General features: G+C 37.0%; 3 protein-coding genes and 1 pseudogene across 3 annotated transcripts; 1 reads left to right on the top strand and 3 right to left on the bottom strand.

Annotated features, from left to right (window-relative positions):
- Window positions 1-2457: 2457 nt before the first annotated feature.
- LOC121249029 lies at window positions 2458-3691 on the bottom strand (annotated as a pseudogene).
- A 1805-nt stretch (window positions 3692-5496) lies between these two features.
- Window positions 5497-6583, bottom strand: LOC121249030 (allene oxide cyclase, chloroplastic-like). The gene is made up of 3 exons (XM_041147672.1): window positions 6421-6583; window positions 6221-6342; window positions 5497-6131 (listed from the first exon to the last, which is right to left on the bottom strand). The coding sequence occupies exons 1-3, from the start codon at window positions 6446-6448 to the stop codon at window positions 5730-5732; spliced, it is 552 nt and encodes a 183-aa protein (XP_041003606.1). The 5' UTR covers window positions 6449-6583; the 3' UTR covers window positions 5497-5729.
- A 1451-nt stretch (window positions 6584-8034) lies between these two features.
- LOC121249028 (allene oxide cyclase, chloroplastic-like) lies at window positions 8035-9395 on the bottom strand. The gene is made up of 3 exons (XM_041147671.1): window positions 8943-9395; window positions 8712-8833; window positions 8035-8589 (listed from the first exon to the last, which is right to left on the bottom strand). The coding sequence occupies exons 1-3, from the start codon at window positions 9193-9195 to the stop codon at window positions 8137-8139; spliced, it is 828 nt and encodes a 275-aa protein (XP_041003605.1). The 5' UTR covers window positions 9196-9395; the 3' UTR covers window positions 8035-8136.
- A 12115-nt stretch (window positions 9396-21510) lies between these two features.
- Window positions 21511-24776, top strand: LOC121249023 (protein rough sheath 2 homolog). Its single transcript, XM_041147664.1, has one exon. The coding sequence runs from the start codon at window positions 23540-23542 to the stop codon at window positions 24680-24682; it is 1143 nt and encodes a 380-aa protein (XP_041003598.1). The 5' UTR covers window positions 21511-23539; the 3' UTR covers window positions 24683-24776.
- Window positions 24777-27379: the final 2603 nt, after the last annotated feature.

Raw genomic sequence — 27379 nt, 5'->3', positions numbered from 1 at the left:
CCAATACAAAATTTTCAAACTTTCAAACAAAATATAAAAAATAATATAATGTTTTTAAATATCAATATAAAAAAAAATATTTAAAAAAATATTTAAATAATTTTTTAACTTTATAATATTTTTATTTAAGACATGGGCCTTTTATTTTGTATTTTTCGGCAAAAATCCTGTAACACGTTTACTTAGAGTACTGATTAATATATGTTGCTATCATTGATGGAGGAGGAGAAACCAGCTGGTCAATTAATTAACAACTTATGTTGGCCACGAGCAATTTATCAGTTAGTGTCAATCACGTTTCTTTTGGAGCAAACTACCGTTATTCAAATATTTTTTCCTACCATATATCTTGCATGCATGACAGAGAATAGGTAAAATTTTAGGCAACATTCAAGCTTTAACTGATACGTCACTTTGTACCATCTCATTCAAAACTTAACTACACGTTAGATTAGTTATTTAACTCAGAATAAAATGTTGTTTTTATTGTTTATTTATTCTTTTTTATCTGCTTTTTTAATACTTGTATCTAATAGTTACATTATTTATTTAATTATTATAATTTTTTCAAATGTTTTGTTCAAGCTTATTTTTTAGAATCTAATGGTTATATATGTTGTTAACGCATTAAAATAGCAGAACAGGCTGGAAGGAGATAAAGATTTATTCCCGGATCGCTGACACTATTCGAGCCTCGATTGGCATGGTGTAAAGTCATCGACAGTGATCCAGTGTGGTTGTACAGTATCGATGCATACATCTATGATAGTGAAAGGAAAATAAGTATAGGAAAAACAAAAAAATTAAGACACAAATTTACATAGTTTGGCATAGTGCCTACATCCACGGGTTGTTCGAGAGGGATAATCCACTATAATATACTTGTTTTACAATCTCTCATAGTCTTTCATCTTCCCTATACAATAAATATCAGACGCCTATGTAGAGATATCGTCACTGTAACTCCTATCGTGATGTTGAAGAAGCCCACGAGGAGAAGTATGGCTAAAAGTCTCTGCAGTGGTCTGGTTCCCTCATTTTTATCTTCTGTCTCCTCATTCATGTCACGTCACCTCTCATTTATGTCTCTTTTTCTATTTTCCTCCTGACACCATTCTCAGCGTTTTGTCTCTTTCTTTTTCCTTTATTACTTCCTTCCTGATGAGATCCACCCTTGAGTTGGGCCTTGAAAGTCACTTTTGGCCGAATACGCTCTATCCCTTCCATATGTCATTCTATGTAATTTTATTTATTCTACCAAAATTCTCAATAGTTATATTTTTTTTGTTTTACCTTGTTTTGTTAATAAAAAAACTCTTCAATTCATGAGAGTACTCATACAATTGTTGAATATTCTATTTATATATTCGAGACTGATTATAATGCTATACATGGACAATAAAAAAACGATGTTTAATTATTAGTATGCATTTAAAAAGGGGAATTGAAAAAGTAGCATCAAAACGGTTTAAAAAATAAACATATAGAATTGCACATGGGCTATATATAAAGTTGCAACAAAAAAAGATATAATACATTTGATAAATGATAAGAAAAAAGTTTTGGGATGAGAAAAATAATATTAAAAAATAATTATCTAAGCTACTATACACTTAAATATATGTAAAAGTAGTGTAGTTAAAGGTTGCATGTGATGCATATCCCATGCCTATACCAATGCAGACGATTTTTTAATCAAGTTAGCCATATTTTAACTTGCTAGATCTATGATCAATCCATGCCAGCCTATATCCTAGTGAAAATATCGTAGGATTAGCGTTGTTTGGAGGACAGGAGAGTCATTTCGATTATAAAAAAAGAGTGAGACTACTATACCGCCCCACTCTTACCACTGGGCTTATCGCCCAGCATTATTTTTTTCTTTTCATATTTTTGTAATATATTTAAATACTTTTAAAAAATAAAAAAAAATATACTAATACATTTAAAATTACTTTCTTAATCACTAAGTAAAAAAGCTAAAAAGTATAAGCGGTCAATTTGGACGGTAAGATAGGGGCGACATACTATCATTTCCCGTAAAAGAATCTGAAATTAGAATCATCCCACGTGGGCTTTTAGAGAAGAATGTAAACGAGCAATGAATAAAGAGAAAAAAAAAATGAGCTTTTTAAGTTGAACGAGTGATGATGGTGAATTGGCAAAAAATATTTTGTCATTTTGCTCTTTGTTAACAGATTCGTTGTTTTTTTGTTCTCGCCTTTAGCTTTAAAAAGAAAAGGAAAATATTTAGTTATAGAGTGATTATATAAAAATAATTTTATAAATTGATATATCTTGGTTTGTCATACTATAAAGTTATTTTTATAAAAAAATTTATTCATTATCTCTATATTATACACTACACATAATTTTTTAATTTTTAATTTTATTTTTTTACTAAATATATAGTGTATGAATAATAAATATATAAGAATTTAATAAGATGAAGCTACGTTTAAAATTATTTTTATGTAATTCGTGTATGACTCTCGGTGGGACCAGACACCGAGATACATCTACTGGGAGACAGCAAATAGATTTTGGTTTCCAATCGTGCAAGCATGCACCGACTCTTCCAAACAGAAATTTGCAAACAGCACTTAACATCAGCGGCATCTATCAGTTGGTGAAGTTGAAAATGGTGGCATCGGGCTCACAGGCATTAGCCGCAGGGGTGGGCTCGACTGCTGGGTTGGGCTCGACAGGCTTCACGACGAGCTCCTCTGGAAGGTCCTTGATGCCCTTCAAGTAAAACGTGTAGAAGAGCTTAAAGGGAAACACAAGCTGTTGTAGCTTAACCTCACCGTACACCCCCTCGAAGACCCCGGATCCACCTGTCATGGCCAGATACGTGTCCTCGTACGTCAAATACGCTCCTTGCACTGATATGTGACCGTATCCCCGAAGTAAAAGCTGAAGATCGCCTCGTACCGGTCTCCTTTCTTTTCCGGTTTGTTTTCGATGAGAATGCATATTCCCGCCGTGATCCCAGCCCGCTTTTGCAGCTCTCCAGTATACACCTATTATTACGTACATATAAAGTTTGAGATAGATAAAGTTACTTTATTGCAGACGAGTCTTGGAAAATTACTTTGTTGCTAAAAGGGACTAGGTCGCCAAGGGAATTGACGGGTTTCTGGCTCAACTGGAGGTAGGCAGGACTCCCACGATCCTGCTCGTTGATCTCGTAAACGTACAGTTCCTGAACTTTGGCTGCGAAAACAGAACAGACAGAAAAACCAAGGATAACACATGATCCAACCAAAAACTTCGATTTCGTAAAAGAAAAACTAGGGGGGCGAAAGTGAGAATTACAGGTCCTAGCAGAGCCCGATAGGTCGGCCTGGCTTTTGCAAGTGAATGATCTTCTGGGTAGCGAAAGGCTGGGGCATTGTGCCGGATTTGAGAGGAGTTTGAGGCTTTGGGTGATGGATGGATTTGTGAGCTTGAAAGATAGAAGTCTGCCGGCTGGTGAAGAAGTAGTACTGGATTGTGATCTGGGGTTGGCAAGTTTGACAGAGGAAGAGGTAGTTACCAATTAAGAAGAGCTTGAGAAGGCCATTGGTGAGAGACGGAGAGCTCTTACTTATGGTGAAGTTCTTCAGACAGTGCTTGGTCAGCGAGAAAGTAAGGGAACTTGATTAGGACGACAGGGGAGTTGGCTGTTTATATGAAAAGGTTAGGCTGGCCGGTAAGACCATAAAATTTCAATCATGTGATAATAAGGGGTGTACGGACGGACGGTAGAAATTAATGGGTCTAGTCGAAAGGAGGCATTAATATTGTTCAAGAGGAAAATTAGAAAGTTCGAAAGGGTAGGAAGAAATTCCTTTCAATTCTAGGCGGGTTTGGTATTTGGTAGGAAAAATGTCAAGGAAATTTTGGTGTCTTCGGACGCGTCTCGCCATGTTCCAATGTTCCATGTGGGTGGAAGCGCTTTTAGTGGGCACCAAAAACTCGTTTATGGCAAAGGTATTGGCGAATAATGACTGATTTTGATACACTCTTGAGATGGGAAAACGAGTTGTAATATTGCTGTAATAATTCTTTTTGTAGTGGACATCACCTATTTTATAGGGAAAATGTTAAAAACACGGAATTCCGTATTGATTTACAAGTTCATAATCGATAAATTACTGTTTATATGAACAGTAAAGTCATTGTTCATAAGTCTATAACCGTATTCGGAATTTAGAATTCTTAACATATATAATCCATATAAATAAGAGATAGAATGATCTTGCTATAAAAGTCAATTGTTTTCTACTCCTCTTTTCTTTACGAGTCATGCTGGCTGCCATCCGATAATGACCGTTGGACATGTCGTGTAACACAAATTTATATTTATATTTTTTTATATTTTTTAACATATTTAAATATTTTTAAAAAATAAAAAAATATTAATATACTAAAAACTATTTCTTTAATTATTAAAAAAATTAAAAAAATTAAAAAAATAAATATATAAATAATCAAAGTGAACGAACAAACTCGAACAGTATAGTAACATTTTCCTTTCTTTATTAACCTCGTGAAGCACGTCAAAAGTAACATCTACGGTATAAAAAACGATTACTTGGAAGAACTTCCAAAGTAGTTACAAAAAAGAAGAAGCATGGCATGCATGCATTCAACGTGTGTAACATGATCGAGATTCGAGAATTTCCAGTCATTTTCAATCCTCAACAGTCGACACTTTCAATAAATCAATAATTCAACTTTTAATGGCTCATTAAATCCAGCGTAGTTTTGAGATAGTTGACTACTCCTCACAATGGGTCTGGAATATCCAATAAGCATGCGGCCTCCATTGCACTCCTCGTGTCGCACATTTTATCCGAGTATGCCACGTCAGTTTCGGAACAAATTTAATATTTTTTTTTCTTAAGTGACTTCGTAAACAAGAGTTTAATACAGCAAGGTATAATTGTGCGTACATTCAATTTCGATAAGCCAATTTAAATTTGCGAAAACCATTTACTTGACTTATCTCATTACAAAGAAAATTATGAAGTAAGATCTTATTAAAATTCTTTTTTATTTTATATATTATCCACAATTCAAAAAATAGATATTCCTTCATTAAATATTGGCTGTGAATGAATGTCAACATCAAACATACTGTCGTCTTAAAGTGTTTAATTATATAGTATAATTTAATTTAAAAAATAAATTTTAAAATTTAAATCTTACAAATTCAATTTTATCATTTAAGTGATGATAAATTATATTTACATTCATAGAATATGCAAGTTTAACACACTTTTAAAAAAAAAATAAGTAAATTTGGGCTCATATGAAAAAATCAATTTTTTTAATGAGAAATTATACATGGAAGCCTTACACCACATAATTCCGTCTAATAAATCTGTGATTTATTATTTTTATCATTCTATCTTAATATTTAAATATGTGCGTATTTAAATAGAAAAATAAAAATAATAAATTATATATTAATTAAATAGATGTATGTGATGTACGAGATTTGTATATTCTAAAATTATATATAATATTACGCAATTAAACTTGTATGTTATACAACACTTTGAGAATATAACATCTCTTTAAAAATTGAAGAAGTAAATTAACGCGGATTTGCTAACTTCCACAAGAATATTATGTGTGACGTTAAGAAAGTCACATTCGGGGAAAAATACAATATGCAAATAATTTATTGCCTATCAATTAATGTCATTGTCATCAACAACGACGTTCATAATATTACTTCAACGAGTGAAATTAGCGATGGTGGCTTGGGGCTCACAAGCCTTAGCCGCAGGGCTCGGCTCAACAGCTGGGATCGGCTCCACGTGCTTCCCAACAAGCTCTTCCGGCAAGTCTCCAATGCCCTTCAAATAAAAAATGTAGAAAAGCTTGAAGGGGAACACAATCTGGTGCAGCTTCACCTGCCCGTACACCCCCTCAAAGATACCAGAACCACCCGTCACGGCCAAACACGAGTCCTCGTAGGTCAAATACGGTCCCTGCACCGATATGTGACCGTAGTCCCCGAAATAAAAGCTGAATATCGCCTCGTACCGGTCACCTTTCTTTTCGGGTTTGTTTTCGATCAGAATGCACATGCCCGCTGTTATTCCCAACCGCTTCTGTAGGTCTCCGGCATATATCTGCAAACCAGAAAAGATAAGTGAGAATATTACAGAAATATTGCTTTTAAAAAGGAAGAAAGTAAGTAGATGAGGATCGAAGAACATGCTTTGTTGCTAAACGGGACCATATCTCCGAGAGAATTGACGGATTTCTGGCTCAAACGGAGGTAAGCGGGGCTTCCACGATCACGTTCATTGATCTCGTACACGTACAGTTCCTGAACTTTGGCTGCAAAAAACAAGCAAAAGGGTCACCAAAGGAACTTGCGAGAAACACGACACAAAGGAAAATGTGTAAAATATGTACTTGGTCTTGCAGAGCTTGAGCAGGCCATTGGAGAAACTTTCTTGTTTTCGGTAAAGTAATGGACAATTGATGGAGGAAAAAGATGGCGTAGAATGAAATTAAGGTGGTGTCCGGACACCGGATAGATAGCATCTTATTATAGATTGGAAGCGTGGTGGATTTGGGCACGTGGGTCTCGTGGTGTACGAATGGACGGCGCTGCATGCCATCCAGAGGTGGTATCGTGGTATAGCATACCGCGGCCGTATGGGAACATTCAAAAGCTGTAGCTAATAGTAATAGTAAGGAAAATTCTAAAAATAATATCCATGTGCAAATTGCTGTACATGTAAATATCCTCGTGTTCGAGACCACGTGCATTGTGCTTCATATGAAATTGTCCTCGTGTTTGAAAAACAGAAAAAAAAGTAAGTCAAAGCTGTGGCTGGTAATCATATTTTTCTAGTTTACTAACAGACACTTTCTTATCAAATTATAGTTTTTCAAGGAGTAATGTATCTGTAATAAATATTGTAAAATTAATTTTATGTTATTTATCTCACATCAAAGTTTTTAGTTCAAACAAAATTTTATGGGATGTTAATTCTGAATCTGCTTTGTTTATTAACAGAGACATTAGGATCAGTTTGAATGTTGAGTTGAATTGAATTTTTTATTAAGAGTAATAAGATGAGATGGTGGAGTGAGTTTTATGAGGCCCACTTAAGATGAGTTTAGATATTTTTAGATGTTAAGATGAGTTTAAATATATTTATAAAGAGTAGAAAAATATTATAGATCATATGCATAAAGAGGTATTGAATTGTAAAAAATTATGATTCTCATATACAAATAGATTTTTAGTTGAGATGAGTTTAATAATTTAAAAATTATATATTTTGATGTCAAACTGGAGTTTAAAATCAATCTAAATTTCAGACGGGACCTAAAAGTAATGCAAGTTTGAATTTTGAGTTTCCTCCTATTGCATTTGCCCTTCAGCATATGATGATAAGAGGGTACGGTGACACTAGAGAGAAGGTCGGGATGTGAGGATATTATTTAAAAAATAATAATTATCTTTATTGGTTTTAGGAAACGATATAGATGCATGTTATAAAAATAAATTTATATATTGACATAATATATTATATTTTAAAATTTTTTTTATTATAAAATATATCTAGTAAATTATATTAATTTGTATGTTTAATTTTGTGAAGTATCGCTTTAATTTATTTTTTAACTTTTTAAAATTTTTAAAAGTAATTTGAATTCAGAGATGGGTTGAAATGCGTTAAAATAATTTATAAATAGTAAAATAAAATTGAATTATTTATTATAAGAAAAGTTATTTTGAAATTTGAAAAAATTAAATTGTTTATTATATTTTGTTAAAAATTTGAAAAAATTATAATAATAAAATAAGATGAGTTGAGATGAATTTTCAAGGCAAACGAGGCCTTAGATTTTCACTCTCAACGAACCATCCCTTGTAGTCAGTTTGACAGAAAAGGCAAAACGATGCTCGTTTAGACAATGACCCATAGCACATGGCGCACAACATTAATATCTCTAAAAAAACAAAGAAACATCGGAAAAGAATCTTCAAAATAGCAAAAGAACAAGCGAATATTGAGTCAAATCGTTCCATAACCATAATCTGAAGCAAACATCAAAGACATGCTTATCCAACTCAATTACACGATCAAATTTAAGAAGAGCAAAACAGCAAAGTCAAGCATTTTGTTTCTGATCAACGCTGGAAACGAGCTTTGGTTGTTCAAAATATTTGGAGAGCAAGACACGTAAAATAGGTTTCCAGTGGGAAGCATAGTAAAGGATGGGGTCGATGGTTCGGTTGGGCTCCACAGGCTTCCCGAGTAGCTCGACGGGCAAATCCTTGATGCCTCTCAAGTAAAACGTGTAGAAGATTTTGAAGGGATACACAATTTGCTCCAGCTTCACCTGGCCGTACACCCCCTCGAAGATCCCAGAGCCGCCCACCACGGAGAGGAAAGTGTCCTCGTAAGTCAAATACTGCCCCCGCACCGCCATGTGACCATAGTCTCCGAAGTTAAAGCTATATGTCGCCTCGAACCGGTCACCTTTCTTCTCCGGTTTGTTTTCGATCAAAACACACAGTCCCTGTGTGATTCCCAATTGTTTTTTCAGGTCTCCGGTAAACAGCTGTGTTAAAATAAATATGCAAAGGTTATCTACAGAAAGATGCGATTAAATTAAAGGAAGTGTTTTTCCCAAATAGAAAGAAAATAAAAAATAAAATAAAAAGAGTTTCTTCTGGAAAATACTTTGTTGGTGAAGGGAACGAGATCGCCAAGGGAATTGACGGGCTTTTGGCTCAGTCGGAGGACGGCAGGGCTTCCGCGATCAAGGTCGTTGATCTCGTACACGTGCAGTTCTTGAACTTTGGCTGCAAAAACAGACATAAAAAGCAAAACGGTCATCGTAAGAACCACCAAAAAGTTTAATTTTGGGGGAATGAAAAACACGGTGAGTGAGAAAACGTGAGAAATGAATACCGGGTATTGCAGATCCAGATTGATCGTCGTGGCTTTTGCAGGTGAGTAATCTTCTGGGTAGTAAAAAGTTCGGAATTTTCGGTGGGGTGGAGTGGATCTTGAGGCTTTGGGAGAAAGCCGGGTTCGTGAGCTTCAACTGTAGTGTTTTAACAGTAGGTGAAGCAGTGGGTAGTGATCCTATGCTGGGTAACTTTTTGAAGGTAGAGATGGTTCTCGGAGCAGAGGTTAAAGAAGCCATTGATGAACTTTGCATTTGGTTGGCTGGGTGGGAAGTGTTTGGTCAGAGAGAAAAGTTGAAGAAAAAGTGGGTTGGGGGATAGTGCAGCAGTACTCATATAGAGGGGCTTTAATCATGTGCTAAAATTTGGGAATGTTTGGAATAGTCGTTGGACGGTGGAGACCTGAAGACCGCCGAAGCGCGTGTACTCTGTAGTGACGGAGGTGGACGGAGACGGATTAATTAAAGAAAAACGTTTGTTGCAAGCACGGATGAAAACGGCGTGCAAACGTGACTGACGTGATGATACTTAATGAGAGAGACCAAGCTGAGAAGAGAGAGAAACCGAGTTGATAGAGCTGATAAAAGAGAAAGACCGAACTTATGAGAGAGACCAAACTGATGAGAGAGGAAAAATTCATTTTAAATCTGATGTGATATAAACGGCTGCACGTTAATTATATCTATCGATTGTATATAAAAAAACTGTTAATTAAAGGAGTCGTGTTATACCCACCGAATGGACGGAGGTGGACGGATTAAATGAGCCGTGTAACACACTTAGGGTTTGTTTGGATGTTGAAGTGAGTTGAGTTGAGTTGAGTTGTGATAATAAAATATTGTTAGAATATTATTTTTTACTATTATTATTATTTTGAAATTTAAAAAAGTTGAATTGTTTATTATATTTTATGTTAGGATTTAAAAAAATTATTCAAATGAGTTGAGGTGAGTTTAGTAACCAAACGCACCCTTAGGGTGCAACACGAGAGATGTTACCGAAAGGATAGATAACTTTTTTTGTCATCATTTTTGCCATCATTTTTTTTTTATATTTTTAAATATGTTTTTAAAAAATTTACAATATTATTAAAAAAAATTCCATTAATTATTAAATATAAAAATAATCGATGACCATCCTCTAGACATTTTTATCCTCCAGACATTTTATCCGTAGATTTAACATTATTGTAATCAAATATAAATACACTTTGATGAGTTTTACACTGCACATGGCCAAAACTAACACATTCTTTGCTTTTCAAAAATCGATAATTTACACCTTTCTTCAAGGTTTTTGTCTAATTTGTAACATATTGCCTATTTTCATATTTTTCAACGGCAATAAGTGAATGAAGCTTAGATGTATAAATTTTTTACAAATTAGACCATAAATTATAATTTTTCAAATTAGAACACTCTCAATAGGTTTTTTTATCTTATTCTCTAAAATATATCACTAAAATTTTTTTTTTTTATTTTATATACTGACTTTTATAATATGTCATCCATCAACTTATCTAATTTTTTTATATCATTTAAATATATTTTTTATTCTTTTTAAATATTTCATTTCTATCAATAAATTTACAATATCTATATATATTTTTATATTTGTAATTTTTTTATATACAGTGTAAAACAATTCAATCCTATACACGTAAAACAAAAATATATAAGCTAAATAAAAATTAAAAATAAAATCAAAATATGAAAAAATTGGTTTAAAAATATTTCCAATATATTTTTTAGAAGAAAATGAAATATATGGATTTTAAATGATGAATAATAAAAAGAATTTGCTTACATGATAAAAATCAAAATAAAAGAAAATGAGAGAGTAAATGAAATATCAATAATAATAAAAATATATAGGATGAACAATACTCGCTACATGTAGCAGATTATTATAGCTAATTGTATTTTATAATTCTTTTTACATAATCGGATGAAACTTGTTTTTAGAACAATTTTTAAAATAATTTAAATTTTTTGTATAATATAAAAGCCATTGAGAGTGCAGCCATCAATATCTCTTGGGTGTGTTGAGGTTCATTTCAAATTTATTCAACGTTATCGTATTTGTTTGGGGGTAAAATCCCCTATCCCATATGACATCCCAGGCCCAAGCCTAAAGACCATCATCGGGATGTAAAGAACAGATAATAAAAAACGAATATCAGAGAGAAAGGAGAAAGGTGAGAAAAATGAAAAAGTGAGAAAAGCAAGTCAGACAGACAATAAAGAAGTAGGATAAAGCTGACTTTCTCACCAAATATTGTTAGGGAAACAACAAAAAGGGATTTGATATTGGAGGAAAGGGGACAACGACTAAGCAAAATTTACGAGAATATAGAGATAACTTTCAACCTCAAGACGAGAGAGAGGATCTTCTCCAAAAAAAAAAGTTCTCTATCCTCCATTGTATAAAGATAAATGAGAGACCATGTGAGATGTAAAATACTCATATAATAGTAGATTTACTCTCCAAATTATTTGTAGATGTAGGCCTTGTACCGAACCACATAAATATGTGTATATCCATATCTATTTATATTTATTGTATTTATTTTCTATTTATTGCTATGGTTGTACGTACGAACATCATGCCACTGCTCCAGACTACCACAGTGGGTTTTGAACTACCTCATCTAATCTTGGACTATTTTAGTGGGCCGAGAATGACTATTTCTTCAATTTCGACCCGTTTTGCATTAACAGTATTTATCGTCTATCAAATATGATAAACCATACTAAAATAGAAATGACTTAACTAAATATTATCGATGTTAATCCTCAACTATTTCAGAAAAATCTCAATTTCCCAATTCAATATAGACAAACAAAATATATTGAAGTTTCGACTTTTGTCTGCGGCACACTCACAGTCTCACCACAGCATGGCAGCTTATAATATGTAATTAGAAATTTAGAAGTTTGCTCGATCGCCACCGAAGTAAGGTTCATTAGAATGGCAAGGTTCATTAATATGTTGCAATGGGCATGCACCCCAAGTGGGTTTCCTTGACTTAAAACGCCAGTGGTTCAGCCTTTTGAGTTTTGAGTCATGCTCATAATTGTGTCATTTTTGGACAGTCACAAAATTTCATCAAGCCCCTGCAATTAATGTTGATTATTTAGAATAATTACTGTCTTTTCATTAAAAAAAAACATAAAGTGGAGTGAATAGTTTTCTGTTTTCACTTGTTTTAGAGGCTTTTTTTTTTTTTTTTCTTTTGAAGATGTTTCCGTTGTAAGCCACTCACTGAGAGCATGAGGTTTATAGACATTACAGATTCTTCTATTATTTTGACAATGATTTTAGTATTGTGCCACATGTCATTTGCTCCCCCACTTCCATGATTTATGTCATTGTTGGTCCTCTAAATCGGGAGGTAGCCAATGAATATCAGATCCGGGCCACTTCCTGGTAGCCCTTACAGCTCATTACTTAAAAGTGGTCCGATTTATGTCACTCATTGGACAACTTAGATCAGGGCCCAGGCTGTCGAAGGAGTGGCCATTTGGATGATGTAGATCGGGTCATGCGTGAGTGACTTTTGCAGGTGCAAGTGGCACACGAAAAGAACTTTCATGGACCGCTCAGAAAGGAGGAACACAGACCTTCGTGGGCCGCACAGTCGTTTTGTCCGTGGCACACACCAGAATGACCAGAGGCGTAGGAAAAGTAGGAGAAAGCATGGAGCAGATACGTCATTCACAAAATCTTATCTGGAACCTAAAGAAGACGACAGTGCAAAGCCCTTGTGGGTTGATTTTGATTTCAGCTTTACTTTTTGTTAAAGTTCTATTCTTTCTTAATTCAAGGTTGTTGACCGTTTCTCACGGAAGTCGTTCGTGAGAACGAGTCTCTCACTTTCTTCAATTTAGGAGTTAAAGTTCTATTCTTTCTTAATCCAAGGCTGTTGACCCTTTTTCGCGGAAGCCGTTCGTGAGAATGAGTCTCTCGCTTCCTTGAATTTAGGAGTCCTTGAAGTGGTTCACTCTGATTATTCATCATGTTCATAAAATGTAGAAACTGATCCCATGAAAAACTGAGCACGTGGGACACGTAGCACCGAAACTTGATGGAGGCTTCGGCTATAAATATTGTGTTTGGTCCCCAGACTCACTTACTCAATTCCTTTCAGTCTTACACTATCTAAATAGAGTGGAGTAGAGTTTGGAAGTACCAAACACCAGTGAGAAACGCAGTAAAAATAGTGAAGAACATCAATGGCTGGAGGTACTGTTATTGACATTAAAACCTGTCGATTCTTGTTTTTAAAGTGTTATTCCGCATTAAAGACTCATTGGGCAACATTGAGAGATACAATGCTAGACTCGCTGATAAGGGATTCACTCAAAAAGAAGGAATCGATTACACGAAGACTTTCTCTCCTGTATCTAAGAAAGATTCCTTGCGTGTTATTTTGACATTGGTAGCCCATTTTGACTTAGAGTTGCAACAAATGGATGTGAAAACATCATTTCTCAATGGAGATCTAGAGGAGGAGGTTTACATGAAACAGCCTGAAGGATTCCCCTCTACTGATGGTGAGCAATTGGTTTGCAAGCTCAAGAAATCCATATACGGTTTAAAACAAGCATCCCGCCAATGGTATTTGAAATTCCATAATGTAATTTCTTCATTCGGTTTTGTAGAAAACGTTATGGATCAATGTATATACCAGAAGGTCAGTGCGAGTAAAATTTGTTTTCTTGTTTTATATGTGGATGACATTTTGCTAGCAACCAATGATAAGAGTTTGCTGCATGAAGTGAAATAATTCCTCTCTAAAAATTTTGATATGAAGGATATGGGTGATGCATCTTATGTCATTGGCATTAAGATCCATAGAGACAGATTTCGAGGTATTTTGGGTCTATCTTAGGAAACCTATATTAATAAAGTTTTAGAGAGATTCTGGATTAAGGATTGTTCACCAAGTGTAGCTCCCATTGTGAAGGGTGATAGGTTCAATTTGAACCAATGCCCGAAGAATGACCTTGAAAGGGAACAAATGAAAAACATTCCATATGCTTCTGCTGTCGGAAGCCTAATGTATGCTCAGGTCTGTACAAGACCTGACATTGCATTTGCTGTGGGAATGTTGGGACGAAATCAGAGTGATCTAGGTTTAGACCACTGGAGAGCTGCAAAAAAATTAATGAGGTACCTTCAAGGAACCAAAGAATGCATGCTTATGTATAGACGAACGAACAATCTGGAAGTAATTGGCTACTCAGATTAGGGGTGGGCAGCGGGGCGGGGCCGCCCGCCTCGCTGCCCCGCCCCGCTGCCGCTTCGCCCCCAGTCAACGGGGTGGAGCTCCCCGTCCGTCAGATGCGGGGGGTGGGTGGCCCCACCAGCATCTGACCCTCATGGGGGGGGCGGGGGCGGCATAGGGGCAACCCTTGCCCCGCCCCGCTATCCAAATTATATATATATATAAAATAACCCAAGCATAAAACGACGTCGTTTCATGCCTGGGTTATTTTTTTTATATACCCATTAGGAAACGGCGCCGTTTCACCAATGGTGAAACGGTGTCGTTTCCTTTTTGTTTAGAATCCCCCCCCCCCGCGCGCCCCCGCGACTCCCTCCCTCCTAGTTACTCGATTCTCTCTCTCTCTCTCTCTCTCTCTCTCTCTCTCTCGCAGAAGCAGCTTCGTCGCTCACTCACCGCGCTCTCTGTGGTCAGTCGCTTGCCGTCGCCGCTGCCTTCCGTCAGTCACAGTTCATCTCTGTCGCCGAGGCCTGAAGGTAAGACAGTAAGAAACCCATCTCCTACAATTTATTGTGTAATTTATTTTATGAAATGGAGATTGGAGGAAGGATGGGGTGTAATCGGAGATGGAGGATGAGATTTTGTGAATTGTGTGCTGTGGAGACTTGATTGTGCATGTGGTTCACTTGATTTGTGTGTTGACTGTTGAGTGTTCTTGTGTGAAATGTGAATCTGTCGTGGACTCGTGATTGGTTTATTTTTTTCAATTTTTTGTAAATATCCTAAAATAATTTAGGGGTTTCAATCCTTGAAACCCCTAAATTAAATTGGGTTCCAATCTGAAACCCTAATATAATTTAGGGGTTTCAAGAAGGTTCCAATCCGAAACCCTAATATAATTTAGGGGTTTCGATCTTTGAAACCCCTAAATTATTTTAGGGTTTCGAAATACCTTAAATTAATTTGGGGTTTTGAAATACCCTAAAATAAATGCACACACCATATATTCCTAATTGATATATACCAATAAAAATATTTTTGTATTGTTACTTATGTTTATAATGCCCTTTTGTATTGTGTATATGGTACAATATATATTGTGAAACAAATATCTAAAAATATTTTATTATTATAATTTATAACACTAGTTCACCACCTCCCTTAAAATGAATTTCTGGATCCACCACTAGATGGGATATACCCAAAAACATCACCAATTTCTACACAGTCCACATTTTACTTAATAAGACAGCAATGTGCAATTACAAATACCTCATGAAGAAATGAACCATCAAACCCACCATTCATTTTCAACCATTTAGAGCATTTGGGCTATACTATAGATTTAGAACTAAAGCTAAGTCACTAGAATTTTTTTTTTTTAAATAGCTGGTTATTTGAAAACTCACCATTCATTTTCAAATACATGTTTAAACCCCCTGGCTTTACAAGTTTTGACCCTTTTATAGACAAAAATACATATGGAAAGTAAGAAGTTTCAGCATGCACTAATCAATATATATGTTAATGTTTGGATGTAATTGGGTATTTCATTTTTTTTATAACTTGTATAACCCATTTTAATTAGATATTTCATCTATATAAATATAGTTCTATCTATATATAAATATACCCAAAAATAAATTTTGGGTCCAAAAAGGGCCCAGAAAAATGTATTGGGCCAAAGGCCCATTAGAGGGGGGTGGATGGATTGGGGTGCACCCCTGGCCCCCCGTTGAACGGACGGGGTACCCCGCCCCGCACTGGCAGGGGCGGGGTACGGGGGAAAAAAAAAGAACCCCCCGCCCATGCAGGGGCGGAGGGCGGTGGAGGGGTGCCCCCACCCCGTAGGGGGCGGGTAGCACCCCTAACTCAGATTCTGACTTTGCTAGCTGTATTGATTCACACAAATCAACATCAAGATACATTTTTTTGATGGCCGGTGGAGCTGTATCATGGAGGAGTGCCAAGCAGACATTGACTGCCACTTCCACTATGGAAGCCGAGTTTATCTCTTCTTTTGAGGCTACTTCACATGGTGTATGGCTTAAGAATTTCATTTCTGGGCTTAGAATTATGGATTCTATTTCTAGGCCATTCAGAATGTATTGCGACAATTCAGCTACTGTTTTTATCGCTAAGAACAACAAAAGTGGGAGTCGAAGTAAACACATTGACATTAAATATTTAGTCATAAGGGAACGTGTTAAAGAAAAGAAAGTGGTCATTGAGCACGTTAGCACTGAGGTAATGATCGTTGATCCTTTGACTAAGTGCATGCCATCGTTGAAATTCAAAGATCATGTAGTGAATACGAGACTTGGTTCCATTACGTAATTTTTCATTGTATGAACAATGTTATGTTAATGAAATTCTTAAATATTTTGATGTTTTTTCTCATATTGATGTGCACCTTAATTTAATTTTGAAAAAATTCATCTGTGTTGGACCAAGAATAAACATAGGGTTTATTCATTAAAAAATTTTTGCTACATAAATTATAATATTTAAGAAATAAATACATGGTAATACATGGAAGGTAATACTCGTCATTAGAGGACCTATCGCCATGATTCATGTATTTATTACTTAAATGCAGATTATCGATGTGTTTAAGATGAAATATTAGATTAGAAGTGTGGACCAAGTGGGAGAATGTTGACCGTTTCTCACGGAAGCCGTTCTTGAGAACGAGTCTCTCGCTTCCTTGAGTTTATGAGTCATTGAAGTGGTCCACTCTGATTATTCATCACGTTCATAAAACGTAGAAACTGATCCCATGAAAAACTGAGCACGTGGGACACGTAGCACCGAAGCTTGATGGAGGCTTCGGCTATAAATACTGTGTTTGGTCCCCAGACTCACTCACTCACTCAATTCCCTTCAGTCTTACACCATCTAAATAGAATGGAGTAGAGTTTGGAAATGCCAAACACCAGTGAGAAACGCAGCAAAAACAGTGAAGAACATCAATGGCTGGTGGTACTGTTCTTGACATTAAAACCTGTCGATTCTTGTTTCTAAAGTGTTATTCCGCATTAAAGAATTGTATTTTTATTCTTACAAAGGCTTGATGCAACCAACTTTTTTGAATAGGTGAGTCCCTCCCTTCCGGTATTTCATGGATATATCTGACTAAACATTGTCACCTCTGAGTTCTGACTAAAACTTAGAGAATAATTTTTCTGCAACATCTAAAGATCTTTCCGAGTGATCGGAAATAGACTGGAGGAAGAAAAATCATTCACGATCACTAGGCAGTAGAGTCTAGAGATGTAGAGAAGGGGACTATGTCTATGAGGGAGGGCAGGGCTAAAATCTTAAGTCTGTTGGTCCGCATCAGGCCATGTATATATGGGCACGTAGCTAGTTGAGGACAAGTCCACATAGGAGCCCACCCCCCCCCCCCCCATACATCCGAGAATTGAGTTGTAGGCACGACCACGTACAACCAAGTTGTCTTCAGACTCGCATACATTTTTTTTTTTTTTAAAATCAGACTCGCATACATTCAACATTAATAAATGGACAATTAATATCCTCGAGTAGGCGAACAAAAAGGGCTTGAGAAATCTTTGATCTCAATGGTTAAACGTAATATATATTGATGCATAGAGAAACACAAGCTAGGGGTGGGGTGGGTCCCCACTGCCTATCCATTTGCCCCTGCCCTTGCGTCTGACCCCCGCCTATCAGTTGTGGGCTACAAGGCATCTACTTGCATGGTGAGGACAAGGCCCAAGTTGGGGCCAGGCCCGTTCAAGATATCCCTTATTCGGCCCACACACACGTGTATATATATATATATATATATATATATGTTAGTAGGATAACAACACGACGTCGTTTCATACATGCAGGGTTACAAAACTCTATGTATAAATATCACATTTTCTTTCTCTCTTCTCATTTCTCTCATTCCAGTCACCTCCCTTCCCCCTCATCTTCTTCATTGAGTCTTCTCTTCTTTTTTAAGTTTTCTCCCTTGTCCATTAAGTTTTCAAGCCTTAGTGCTAAGACTGTTCAACTGTTCATTCGGGCCGAATAAAAATCCGGCCTAATCCGGAACCCGGTTATCCATGTTTCGGTTACGAGTTTCGGCCTAGATACAATCCGGGCTGGAACCCGCATCATTCTTAACCGGCCAAACTCAGGCCAGTTACAGTATTACATCTGGGGGTACCAGATTTTAACCCTGGTACCCGATTAAAATAATAATAATAATAATAATAATAATAATAATAATAATAATAATAATAATAATAATAATAAAACTAAGCCTAACTCTAAGCCCCCACTCGTTGGTTGAATCTTATCTCACTGCTATCCTTTCTCTGTCTCCCCCTCGAGCCATGAAACCCTAGCCTTTTCCTTCAAATTTTACCGCCATCTCTCTCTCTCTCTCTCTCTCTTTCTCTCTCTCTCTCTCTCTCTCTCTCTTGCTGTTGCCGCTGACCGAAGTTTTGATCGGTAAGTCTCTCTTCTCTCTCTCACTTCGGTAAGTTTCTCTTCTCTCTCTCACTTCGGTAAGTCTCTCCTCTCTCTCTCTGTCTCTCGATCTATGAGCAATGCCTTTGGACAAATCTTATGTGGGTATAGAGTATATGCAGTTATTTTTCTAGATCTGCTCTTTTTTATTAAACATAGGGTTTTTTTTTTTTTTTTTTTTAAGTTTTTGAGGGTTTACGTTTTGGTTATTTGGTAACACACACACACACACTCTCTCTCTCTCTCTCTCTCTTTCTCACGTGAAACCCTAGCCACAAAATCCTAGCTGCCGTTGAGTCTCACGTTGAAACCCTAGCCTCATTTGCCTATCAAAGCGTCGTCTTCATCCTTGTGTATGTTTCATTCTCTCTGTTTGTTTTGTTCTCTATTTGTTGATTTTGAGTTTGTTTTGATGAGAATGTTTGAGGACTATTTTTATGGGTTAGATCCTCGTGCCGTCGTCTTCATCCGTGGGTATGTTTTCTTCTCTCTGTATATTTTGTTCTCTATTTGTTGATTTTGAGTTTGTTTTGTTGATTTCGACGAAGGTCTTGTGAGATTCAATGCTTTCTCTTTAGCTTTGTTTTTAGAAGATCTACTATTGTTGGTGAAAATTTTGAAGTTGAATTTAATAGATAAGAAGTAGCTACTCCATATATATTATAAACATGATTATTCAGTTGTGATGAGTTTTAGACTTTGGGGTGAAAGTGATGGATTAATGTTTTCTTAAATCTCCTCTTTTTTCTTTAACATGGGTCGTTTTTCAATACTGATATGCCAGATCTTAAGTTTCTTCACCCAAAGATCTAGGAAGAAGCAAAGGAGCAGATACTGCACATGACCTCGTAGACCCTTTCCCCGTTCTAGCACGTCTGGGTATGGAACTCTCTCTCTTTTGTGTGTGTGTGTCTTGGTATGGGTTGTTTTCTTGAGAGCCAAACAAAATGTCTTCTACCTGTATTTTTGAAAAGTTTGACTTGTTATGCAGCAGTACTGAGAGAAAAAAGTGTAGACTTTTTCTGTCTGAAAAGTCTTTACAAGGGTTACAACTTCCCATTATTGATTTAAAAATGGAACTTAGTGATCAACATCTTTTTTTTTAGTCCATCACTAAACAGATCTTCAAAGATACTGTATCTCAGTAGAATTTTCTATTGGAATCTATGCTTAGCATTGTCACAATTTTCTTTTACATGTATTTATCTTGCAGAGAAAGAGATAGAAGATAACCCAGCTAGGATGAAGCAATTTGTGTTAGGCAAGTTTGGAAAAGTTCCCGATGAAATGTCAGCAAAGGCTTCTTTGGGGAGCTTTTTTGGTGTGAGATTAAATCACTGATGGGAAGACTGTGCTGCTAATTTTGTAATTCATTTCTTGTAATTTTGTGTTTAGTAATGTAATTTATAAATACCAATAGTGTAAAATATAGTGGATTGCATTGTGATGCATGCATAGATGAATATTGGATTTATTTTTTTGTTTTACATGCATTTAGTATTTTTAGAACACAAATAAAATAAAGGCTTTCATGAACTTGACTTTTTAGAAAAAAAATTAATAAAATAAAGGCTTTTACTTTAAAATAAATAAATAAATCGGATACAACCAGGAACTCAGATTTTTGAGTTTCAAAAATCCGGATCTATCCGGGTTTCAACCCGGGTCTAACTTAGACCAACCCGGTCCGAGTTTTGGCCTGTGTTTGAAACCCAGGTCTCGATTCAGGTATATCCGGGTTCCTGGGTTGGAACCCGGATGAACACCCCTACTCAGTGCTACACTGCTAGTGGCCACGACCCACCATCCTCAACTTCTCTTCTTCTCTTATTCTTATCCTCATCCTCTAAACTGGCCTATATCAGAGTACTTCTCTTCATAACTTTATTGTCATGGCCCATGAGTAACGGCTAGCAGCTGCGAGCGTTGATAACACAATGAGTTTGTAAAACTGTGAAAGGTCTTTCGATTTTTGAGTTTAATGACCCATGGCCGTGGCTATGGGCTATACAGATATGCCCACATATCTATATGACCCATGACTGTGGTTGTGGGTCTGTTGTTCGATTTGTTAGATTTTTCTGATTTGTAAGAGTGCATTTGGATATTAAACTGAGTTAAGTTGAGTTTAGTTGAGTTGAGATGATAAAATATTGTTAGAATATTATTTTTTATTATTATTATTATTTTAGAATTTGAAAAAGTTAAATTGTTTATTATATTTTGTATTGAGATTTAAAAAAGTTATAATGATGAGTTGAGATGAGTTGATTTTCCAAACGAAGCCTAAGTTTTTTGGTTTGATCTGTAAGTTTATTTTTTGGTTTTTCTATGGATTTGTAAGGTCTATAATCTTGTAATGCTTTATGCAGTTTTTTTTAGAAGTTTATATATCGCACGCATTATATATCAGATATAATCAATGTATATTCTATATTTATTTACTGTTTACTTAACATTTACTAACTATAAATATCATTTCAGGGAGGGGTGTGTGTTTTTCTGGCTGTCTACAGCACGCTGTACGTGCACTGTCTAGTCATTTCCACCCTCCTTGTGGGCTACCTCTGACTAGGTCGCTCTCTGCCCACCCACATCTGCCACTCCCTCCCTCCCTCCCTCTGCCCCCACCTCTCTGTCACATTACCCCGTAGCCTCTCTCAGTACCTCCCGAACAATTAAGATTAATTATTTAAAAATTGTTTAAAGAGGTAACAATAAATTATCTTTGCGATTTTATCCACCCGTCAGAATGCACCATGCATGCACAATACCCTCACCATGCACTTTCACGTTTCTCTGATCACGCGGTACGTATATATGCATCACGGACCCACCATGGCACGCTGCATATATGATAGCAACAACACTCCACCCAACACTAGCCAACTCTTTCAGACCGATATGATCATCAGTTTCCTATATGATCTGCATGACATTTCATAAGTTCATGCTTATTTATAATGCAGGGCTGCTATATATATAATACTGTTACAAACATCCAACATATATATTCCTCTCGAATCACGATTGCTCTACAGTATTTTCAACCCAAAAGGCATTACACATCAGACCAACATGGCATAAATATTTGATTGGATTTTGGCACACAACTTCAGATTTAGCTAGCTCAATATGTATACCAACTGCAGAAAATTTCAGACCAAAGCCATTGAACCAAATCACTGAAATATCTACATCTCTTAAAAGTTTTTGATCTTATCAACCAAATAACCCACACCTAGAACATTCAAAAATTGCAAAATCTTTTCAACCAGGAAAGCATACGGGAAATCCAAAAAATTCCATTGGCTTGTGCCAACCAAAGATCGTATTGTCCGATTTGGATAAATAGTCAGAATGAGAAATTTTTTGTCAAAACTGCTTACCATATTGTAGCAAATTTCACAAATACACTGATGTCAAATCTCCATAATATCTCAATTGAAAAAAATTTGGAAACTAAAAATTCATGATCGCCACAAACTCCTTTTATGAAAATTTTTTTGGGCGATAATACCAACCAGAGAAAGGTTGAAGAGCTTCATTCCAAACCTTCCATCCATTACTTGCCCATTGTGCGAAGAAAAAGAAGAAACTATGTTCCATGTTTTTATTGAATGCTCAATCACCAAAATTTTATGGAGTCAAACCAGTTGGCTACTAAATCCTTCATTGATGGCGATCACCACAATGAAAGAATGGATACAGATTATCACTAATCCCGAAGTAAAATTGGGATTAAAATCGCAAGAAGAGCATCATTTCCAATTATTTGCAGTTCTGATAATAGATTTTATATGAAAATTAAGAAATAATGTAGTCCACAACCAAACAGTTATTTCTCTAAAAAAGGCCAAGGAGCAATTGGACGCTTCATACCAAGAGAATCTACATGCATGGAAGCAAAAGGCAAAATCAAGTCAATCACAGGAATGGCAAGCCCCTTCCAGATATTAGATAAGAATATCCTTTAATGCTACAATACAAAATTCCTACTTAACATCCTCAACTTTAAGTCGAGATTCAGAAGGGAATATTATAGAAATCTAGACAAAGGAAAATGCTACCACAACACCTGTCATAGCAGAAGCTCAGGCAGCAAAGCTTGCACTCAAAATGGTGGAACATTTACAAAATGACAAAACAATAATGGAAGGAGATGCACAACTAGTTATATTAGCAATCCAAGGAGAATTGGTAGTTTGGCAGATTAACCCCATAGTTGAAGACATTGCTCAAATGTTGAAAATTCAAAATGATTGGAGTTTCAAAAAAATAGATCAATCTCAAAATCGATGTGTGCATTCGGTATTGCAATGAGCAGCAACCAACCATATATGTTTTTGGTAGCATACTTGTGGAAGAAATTCCTACTTGTATTTTGCATATTGATAGAGGGAAAGATCCTCTCCCTACTAGTTTGTAACTTATTTTGTTAATGAATCCATGCTTTAAAAAAAAAAAAAAAAAAAAGGACCACTAGCTCAATATGTGTTTATTTTTTCCTTTATATTTAATCTTAAATTTGAATAAAATGAAGGACAAAATAACACTCCACCCAACGGGCAAAATCGTCCGTTCAACATGTATCTAAGTGGCATATGCATGTACAGAGATAAAGAGAGCTGTGAAGCGGCTTGTTGTTCTGTAGCCTCATCCTTGCGATTCCTTTCAAACTCTTTAAAGTTCAAACTTTTAAACCCCATCAGTTCCGAAATCCATTTCTTAAAATTCCAATCTCTGTATCTCTTACGGACATGGATAGAAAAGATACACGCGTACATAAATGCCATTGCCATTGAAAACTGGCAGGGGTCGAGAGAGAGGGGGGGACCAGTAGTGATCCTGGCCATCTCAAAAGCAGAAATGGTGTTGAAATGAAGGAGCGTCAGCGGTGGCAGCCAGAGGAAGACGCACTCCTCAGAGCCTACGTTAAGCAATATGGCCCCAAAGAGTGGAACCTCGTCCCCGTCCGCATGGGGCAGCCCCTCCACCGCGACCCCAAGTCGTGCCTTGAGCGCTGGAAGAACTACCTGAAGCCCGGCCTCAAGAAGGGCTCTCTCACCAAGGAAGAACAGTCCCTCGTCGTCTCCCTCCAGGCCAAGTACGGCAACAAGTGGAAGAAGATCGCCGCCGAGGTCCCTGGCCGCACACCCAAGCGCCTCGGCAAGTGGTGGGAGGTCTTCAAGGAAAAGCAGCTCAAACAACAGCAGCAGAACCAGAAGAAGAAGAACGGCAGTAACGCACCCGAATATTCCGACTGTACCGACGTCGCGAATATTATTCCAGTGGTGGAATCTCCGGAGAAGGCCACCCAGGGCCCGTACGATCACATCTTGGAGACTTTTGCTGAGAAGTACGTGCTGCAGCCCAAGCTCTGCACGTTCCAGTCCCTGAATGGCAGTATGGCTCCGGCGCTCCCATGTATTTCGGTGCCCGATATGGGTCCCATTCTCTCTCTCGGGTCGACTACATCTTCTTCGACGACGTCGACCATGCTTCCCTCGTGGATGAACATGATTCCTTCCCGTACGACGTCTTCTTCTACCACCTCGCCGACGCCGTCTCCATCAGTTCGTCTGTCCCTTTCTCCGACTAAACCGGCTATGGAGCCGGATTCAAATCCAATCCTCTTATCTCCGGATTGCCAGATGACTACGCTAATCCAGTACTGCAAGGAGGTAGAAGAGGGGAGGCAGAGCTGGGAACAGCACAAGAAGGAGGCGAAATGGAGGCTGAGCAGGGTGGAGCAGCAGCTGGAGTCGGAGAAAGCAAGAAAAATGAGAGAAAAGATGGAGGAGATAGAGGCAAAGATAAGGTCACTGAGAGAGGAAGAGATGGCGTTTGTGGGTAGGATTGAGAGGGAGTACAACGAAGAGATGAGAGCATTGCAGAGAGATGCAGAAAGCAAGGAGGCAAAGTTGGCGGAGGCATGGCGTAGCAAGCATGTGAAGCTGACTAAGCAGCTCGTGGAGCAGATTGGATTACTCAATAACACTGCCCCAAAGGGCAATCACTAATTATTCTTCCTTTCCGGCCCTATGGACCACCATGTTTGTCACTGATCTTGCTTTAAACGTAGTAGTAGTGTACGTACAACTCGTTTTACATTATAATGCTTGCTAATTTCTTTCGTATTACTTCTCATACATCTTTATTTTTCAGGCTTTACATCCCATAAAATCTATCAAAGTGTAGGATCTTTTATTATCAGATGTGCGTATATTTTTAAAGTGATATCTATTATAATATTTTTATTAACTAAATGACGGAATACATATTTTATCAGAAAATAATGAATTACTAGTAGAAAAATAAAATTCTCGGTGGAGCGAGCAAGTTGGAAAGTGCTATTGGAAGCCAAATTTGAGAGGATGGAAAAGGAGGGGCGCCCACCGACGTGCCTGAACCATCTTTCTTTGCGAAGGATGATGGTTGAAGAAGGTCTCTCTGAAATGCTACAGACGCTATGTTATGCAACGTCCTTTTCGACAAAGACTATTCAATGGGATCTTTTTCTTTTATTTCTATTTATTCCTTATTTTTTGGGTCTTCGGAGCGAGCATAGGCCGTGTGGTTCTCAAACTTGCCCACGCGCAATTCTGTCCGCTTTACGTAAACTCGCTGCTGCTGGGCAAGTAGGTACTGGGCACGTACAGTTCACGCCTCGAGGAGGGCCCATATGGTTGTCAGATGGGTTAAAGATGGTACGTGCATGTTAGGCCAAACCAAGTCTCAGCCTGCTGTCTCAGGATTTTTGGTTTTTGGAATAACACCAATATGACATTTGCTGCAAGCACACAAGGACAAGTTTAACGGGTCTTGATGGGCTTGCTTTATCAGCCACATCCACAAGACTCGATCCATTTTACGGCCTTTCCTTTTATGAACAATTTATTTTTGTTACTCTTAATTTGGGTTTGAATATGAATATGTGATATCATCATGGGCTCAACTAGGGGTGTTACTCGTACGCTAAGAGGCAGGGTAGCCCCCTCCCCACCCTCCCACCCCGGCATGGGCGGGGGAGGAGGGTGGAGTTTTCCACCCAGTAATCCGCCCCCGGTTTGTGGGGCCGAGTATCCCATTCGGATACAAGGGTGCGGGGGTGGACACCCGATCTGTCTGTCCCCCACCCCCAAATGGGCCATCGACCTAGAACATGTTTTTGGGCTCAAAATAACTCAGAAACAGCTGAAATGAGCCTAAAAGTTAACCAAAAAAAAAAAATTAAAATTAAAATAATAAAAATAATATACTACTAAGTTGCAACCAACTATGTAAGTACTAAGTAATAAATTATTAATAATAATTAAACTATTACAATAATACAAATTAAGAAAAAATAATTACAAAATTACAAACATAAAAGTAACATTGTATCAACATTACAAACAAGTAAATCACATAATACAACTAAATGAGATGTTTGACATTTGGGGCGAGTGGCCAAGGGTGGAAAGACATGTAATTAGTGTTGTCTGCTGCGAGATCATAAAATCTGAAAGATTAACAATTTAATAGGAAAATAAATTTAGTCCTTTTAGTTGCATCCTTTCAGTTTCAACCAACTTTGAGCCTAACACCTTTTCTCAAGCTGTCCAATGCCAGCATTGGCGTGTAGCCATCAGCCGGCCCACGACAGCTGAAATTAAAGCTCTAGAATCTAACAATACTTGGACCATAGCCTCTTTACCTGATGGAAAACAACCCATAGGATGTAAATGAGTGTATACAATTAGATATAGGTCTGGCTGCAGTATTGAGAGGTATAAGGGTAGGTTGGTTGCAAATGAATATACACAAATAGAGGGCATGGACTTCCACGAAATATTTTTTCCAATCGCTAAACTTGTAACAATTTGATGTTTCTTGGTAGTAGAAGCAACTATAAACTAATTTTTATATTAGTTAGATGTTAATAATGAATTTCTCCATAGAGATTTAGATGAATAAGTGTATATGAATATACCACCTGATTTTTCTCACTAGGGAGAGTACAAAGTATGCAAATTAAATAAGTCTTTGTATGGACTTAAACAAGCATCTCGGTAGTGGTTCTCAAAATTATCTCTTGCCTGCTTGTTTATGGCTTCATTCAGTCACAAGCTGATCACTCCCTCTTTACTTGCTCTTCTTCCAACTATTTAACAGCCATTTTGGTATATGTAAATGACATTATAGTGGTTGGAGACAACCTTCAAGCCATTCTAAATTTGAAGGCTTTTCTTAAGCCAGATTTAGCTTATTTAGTTCAGGTGCTTAGTCAATTCATGGACAAGCCCTAACAACCACATTTGGAAGCAGTGCAAAGGGTACTTAGTAGGTATCTTAAATCTTCTCCTGGTCAAGGTATAATGTTTTCAGCTCAATCCACTCTTCAACTTAAGGCCTTTACAAACTTGGATTGGGCAGGATGTCCAGAAACTAGAAGATCTGTCACAGGCTATTGTGTATTTCTTGGTGAGGCTCTTATATCATGGAAGTCTAAAAAGCAACACATTGTCTCTAGATCATTTGCTGAAGCTGAGTATCGTGCAATGACTTCAACAACTTGTGAGATTACTTGGTTACTTGTTGTGTTATCAGCTTTACATGTTGATCATCCTAAAGTTGCTCTTCTGTTTTGTGACAATCAAGAAGCCTTATATATTTTTGCTAACTCTGTATTCCATGATAAAACTAACATATTGAAATAGACTGTCCTTTGGTTTGAG

The sequence above is a fragment of the Juglans microcarpa x Juglans regia genome, chromosome 2D (assembly GCF_004785595.1).
Source record: "Juglans microcarpa x Juglans regia isolate MS1-56 chromosome 2D, Jm3101_v1.0, whole genome shotgun sequence".
Lineage (NCBI taxonomy): Eukaryota > Viridiplantae > Streptophyta > Magnoliopsida > Fagales > Juglandaceae > Juglans > Juglans microcarpa x Juglans regia.
Note: the sequence above shows the minus strand (reverse complement) of the source record. Positions and strands in the feature narration are given on the sequence as shown.

Excerpts from the sequence above, each read along its gene's own strand:
- LOC121249030 (XM_041147672.1), bottom strand. The coding sequence starts at position 6,448 with ATGGCCTGCTCAAGCTCTGCAAGACCAA. Across the intron at positions 6,343-6,420 it reads CTCAAGCTCTGCAAGACCAA|CCAAAGTTCAGGAACTGTAC; the intron begins GTACATATTTTA and ends TGTTTTTTGCAG. Across the intron at positions 6,132-6,220 it reads TGGTCCCGTTTAGCAACAAA|ATATATGCCGGAGACCTACA; the intron begins GCATGTTCTTCG and ends TCTGGTTTGCAG.
- LOC121249028 (XM_041147671.1), bottom strand. The coding sequence starts at position 9,195 with ATGCAAAGTTCATCAATGGCTTCTTTAACCTCTGCTCCGAGAACCATC. Across the intron at positions 8,834-8,942 it reads ATCTGGATCTGCAATACCCG|CCAAAGTTCAAGAACTGCAC; the intron begins GTATTCATTTCT and ends CTGTTTTTGCAG. Across the intron at positions 8,590-8,711 it reads TCGTTCCCTTCACCAACAAA|CTGTTTACCGGAGACCTGAA; the intron begins GTATTTTCCAGA and ends ATTTTAACACAG.
- LOC121249023 (XM_041147664.1), top strand. The coding sequence starts at position 23,540 with ATGAAGGAGCGTCAGCGGTGGCAGCCAGAGGAAGACGCACTCCTCAGA.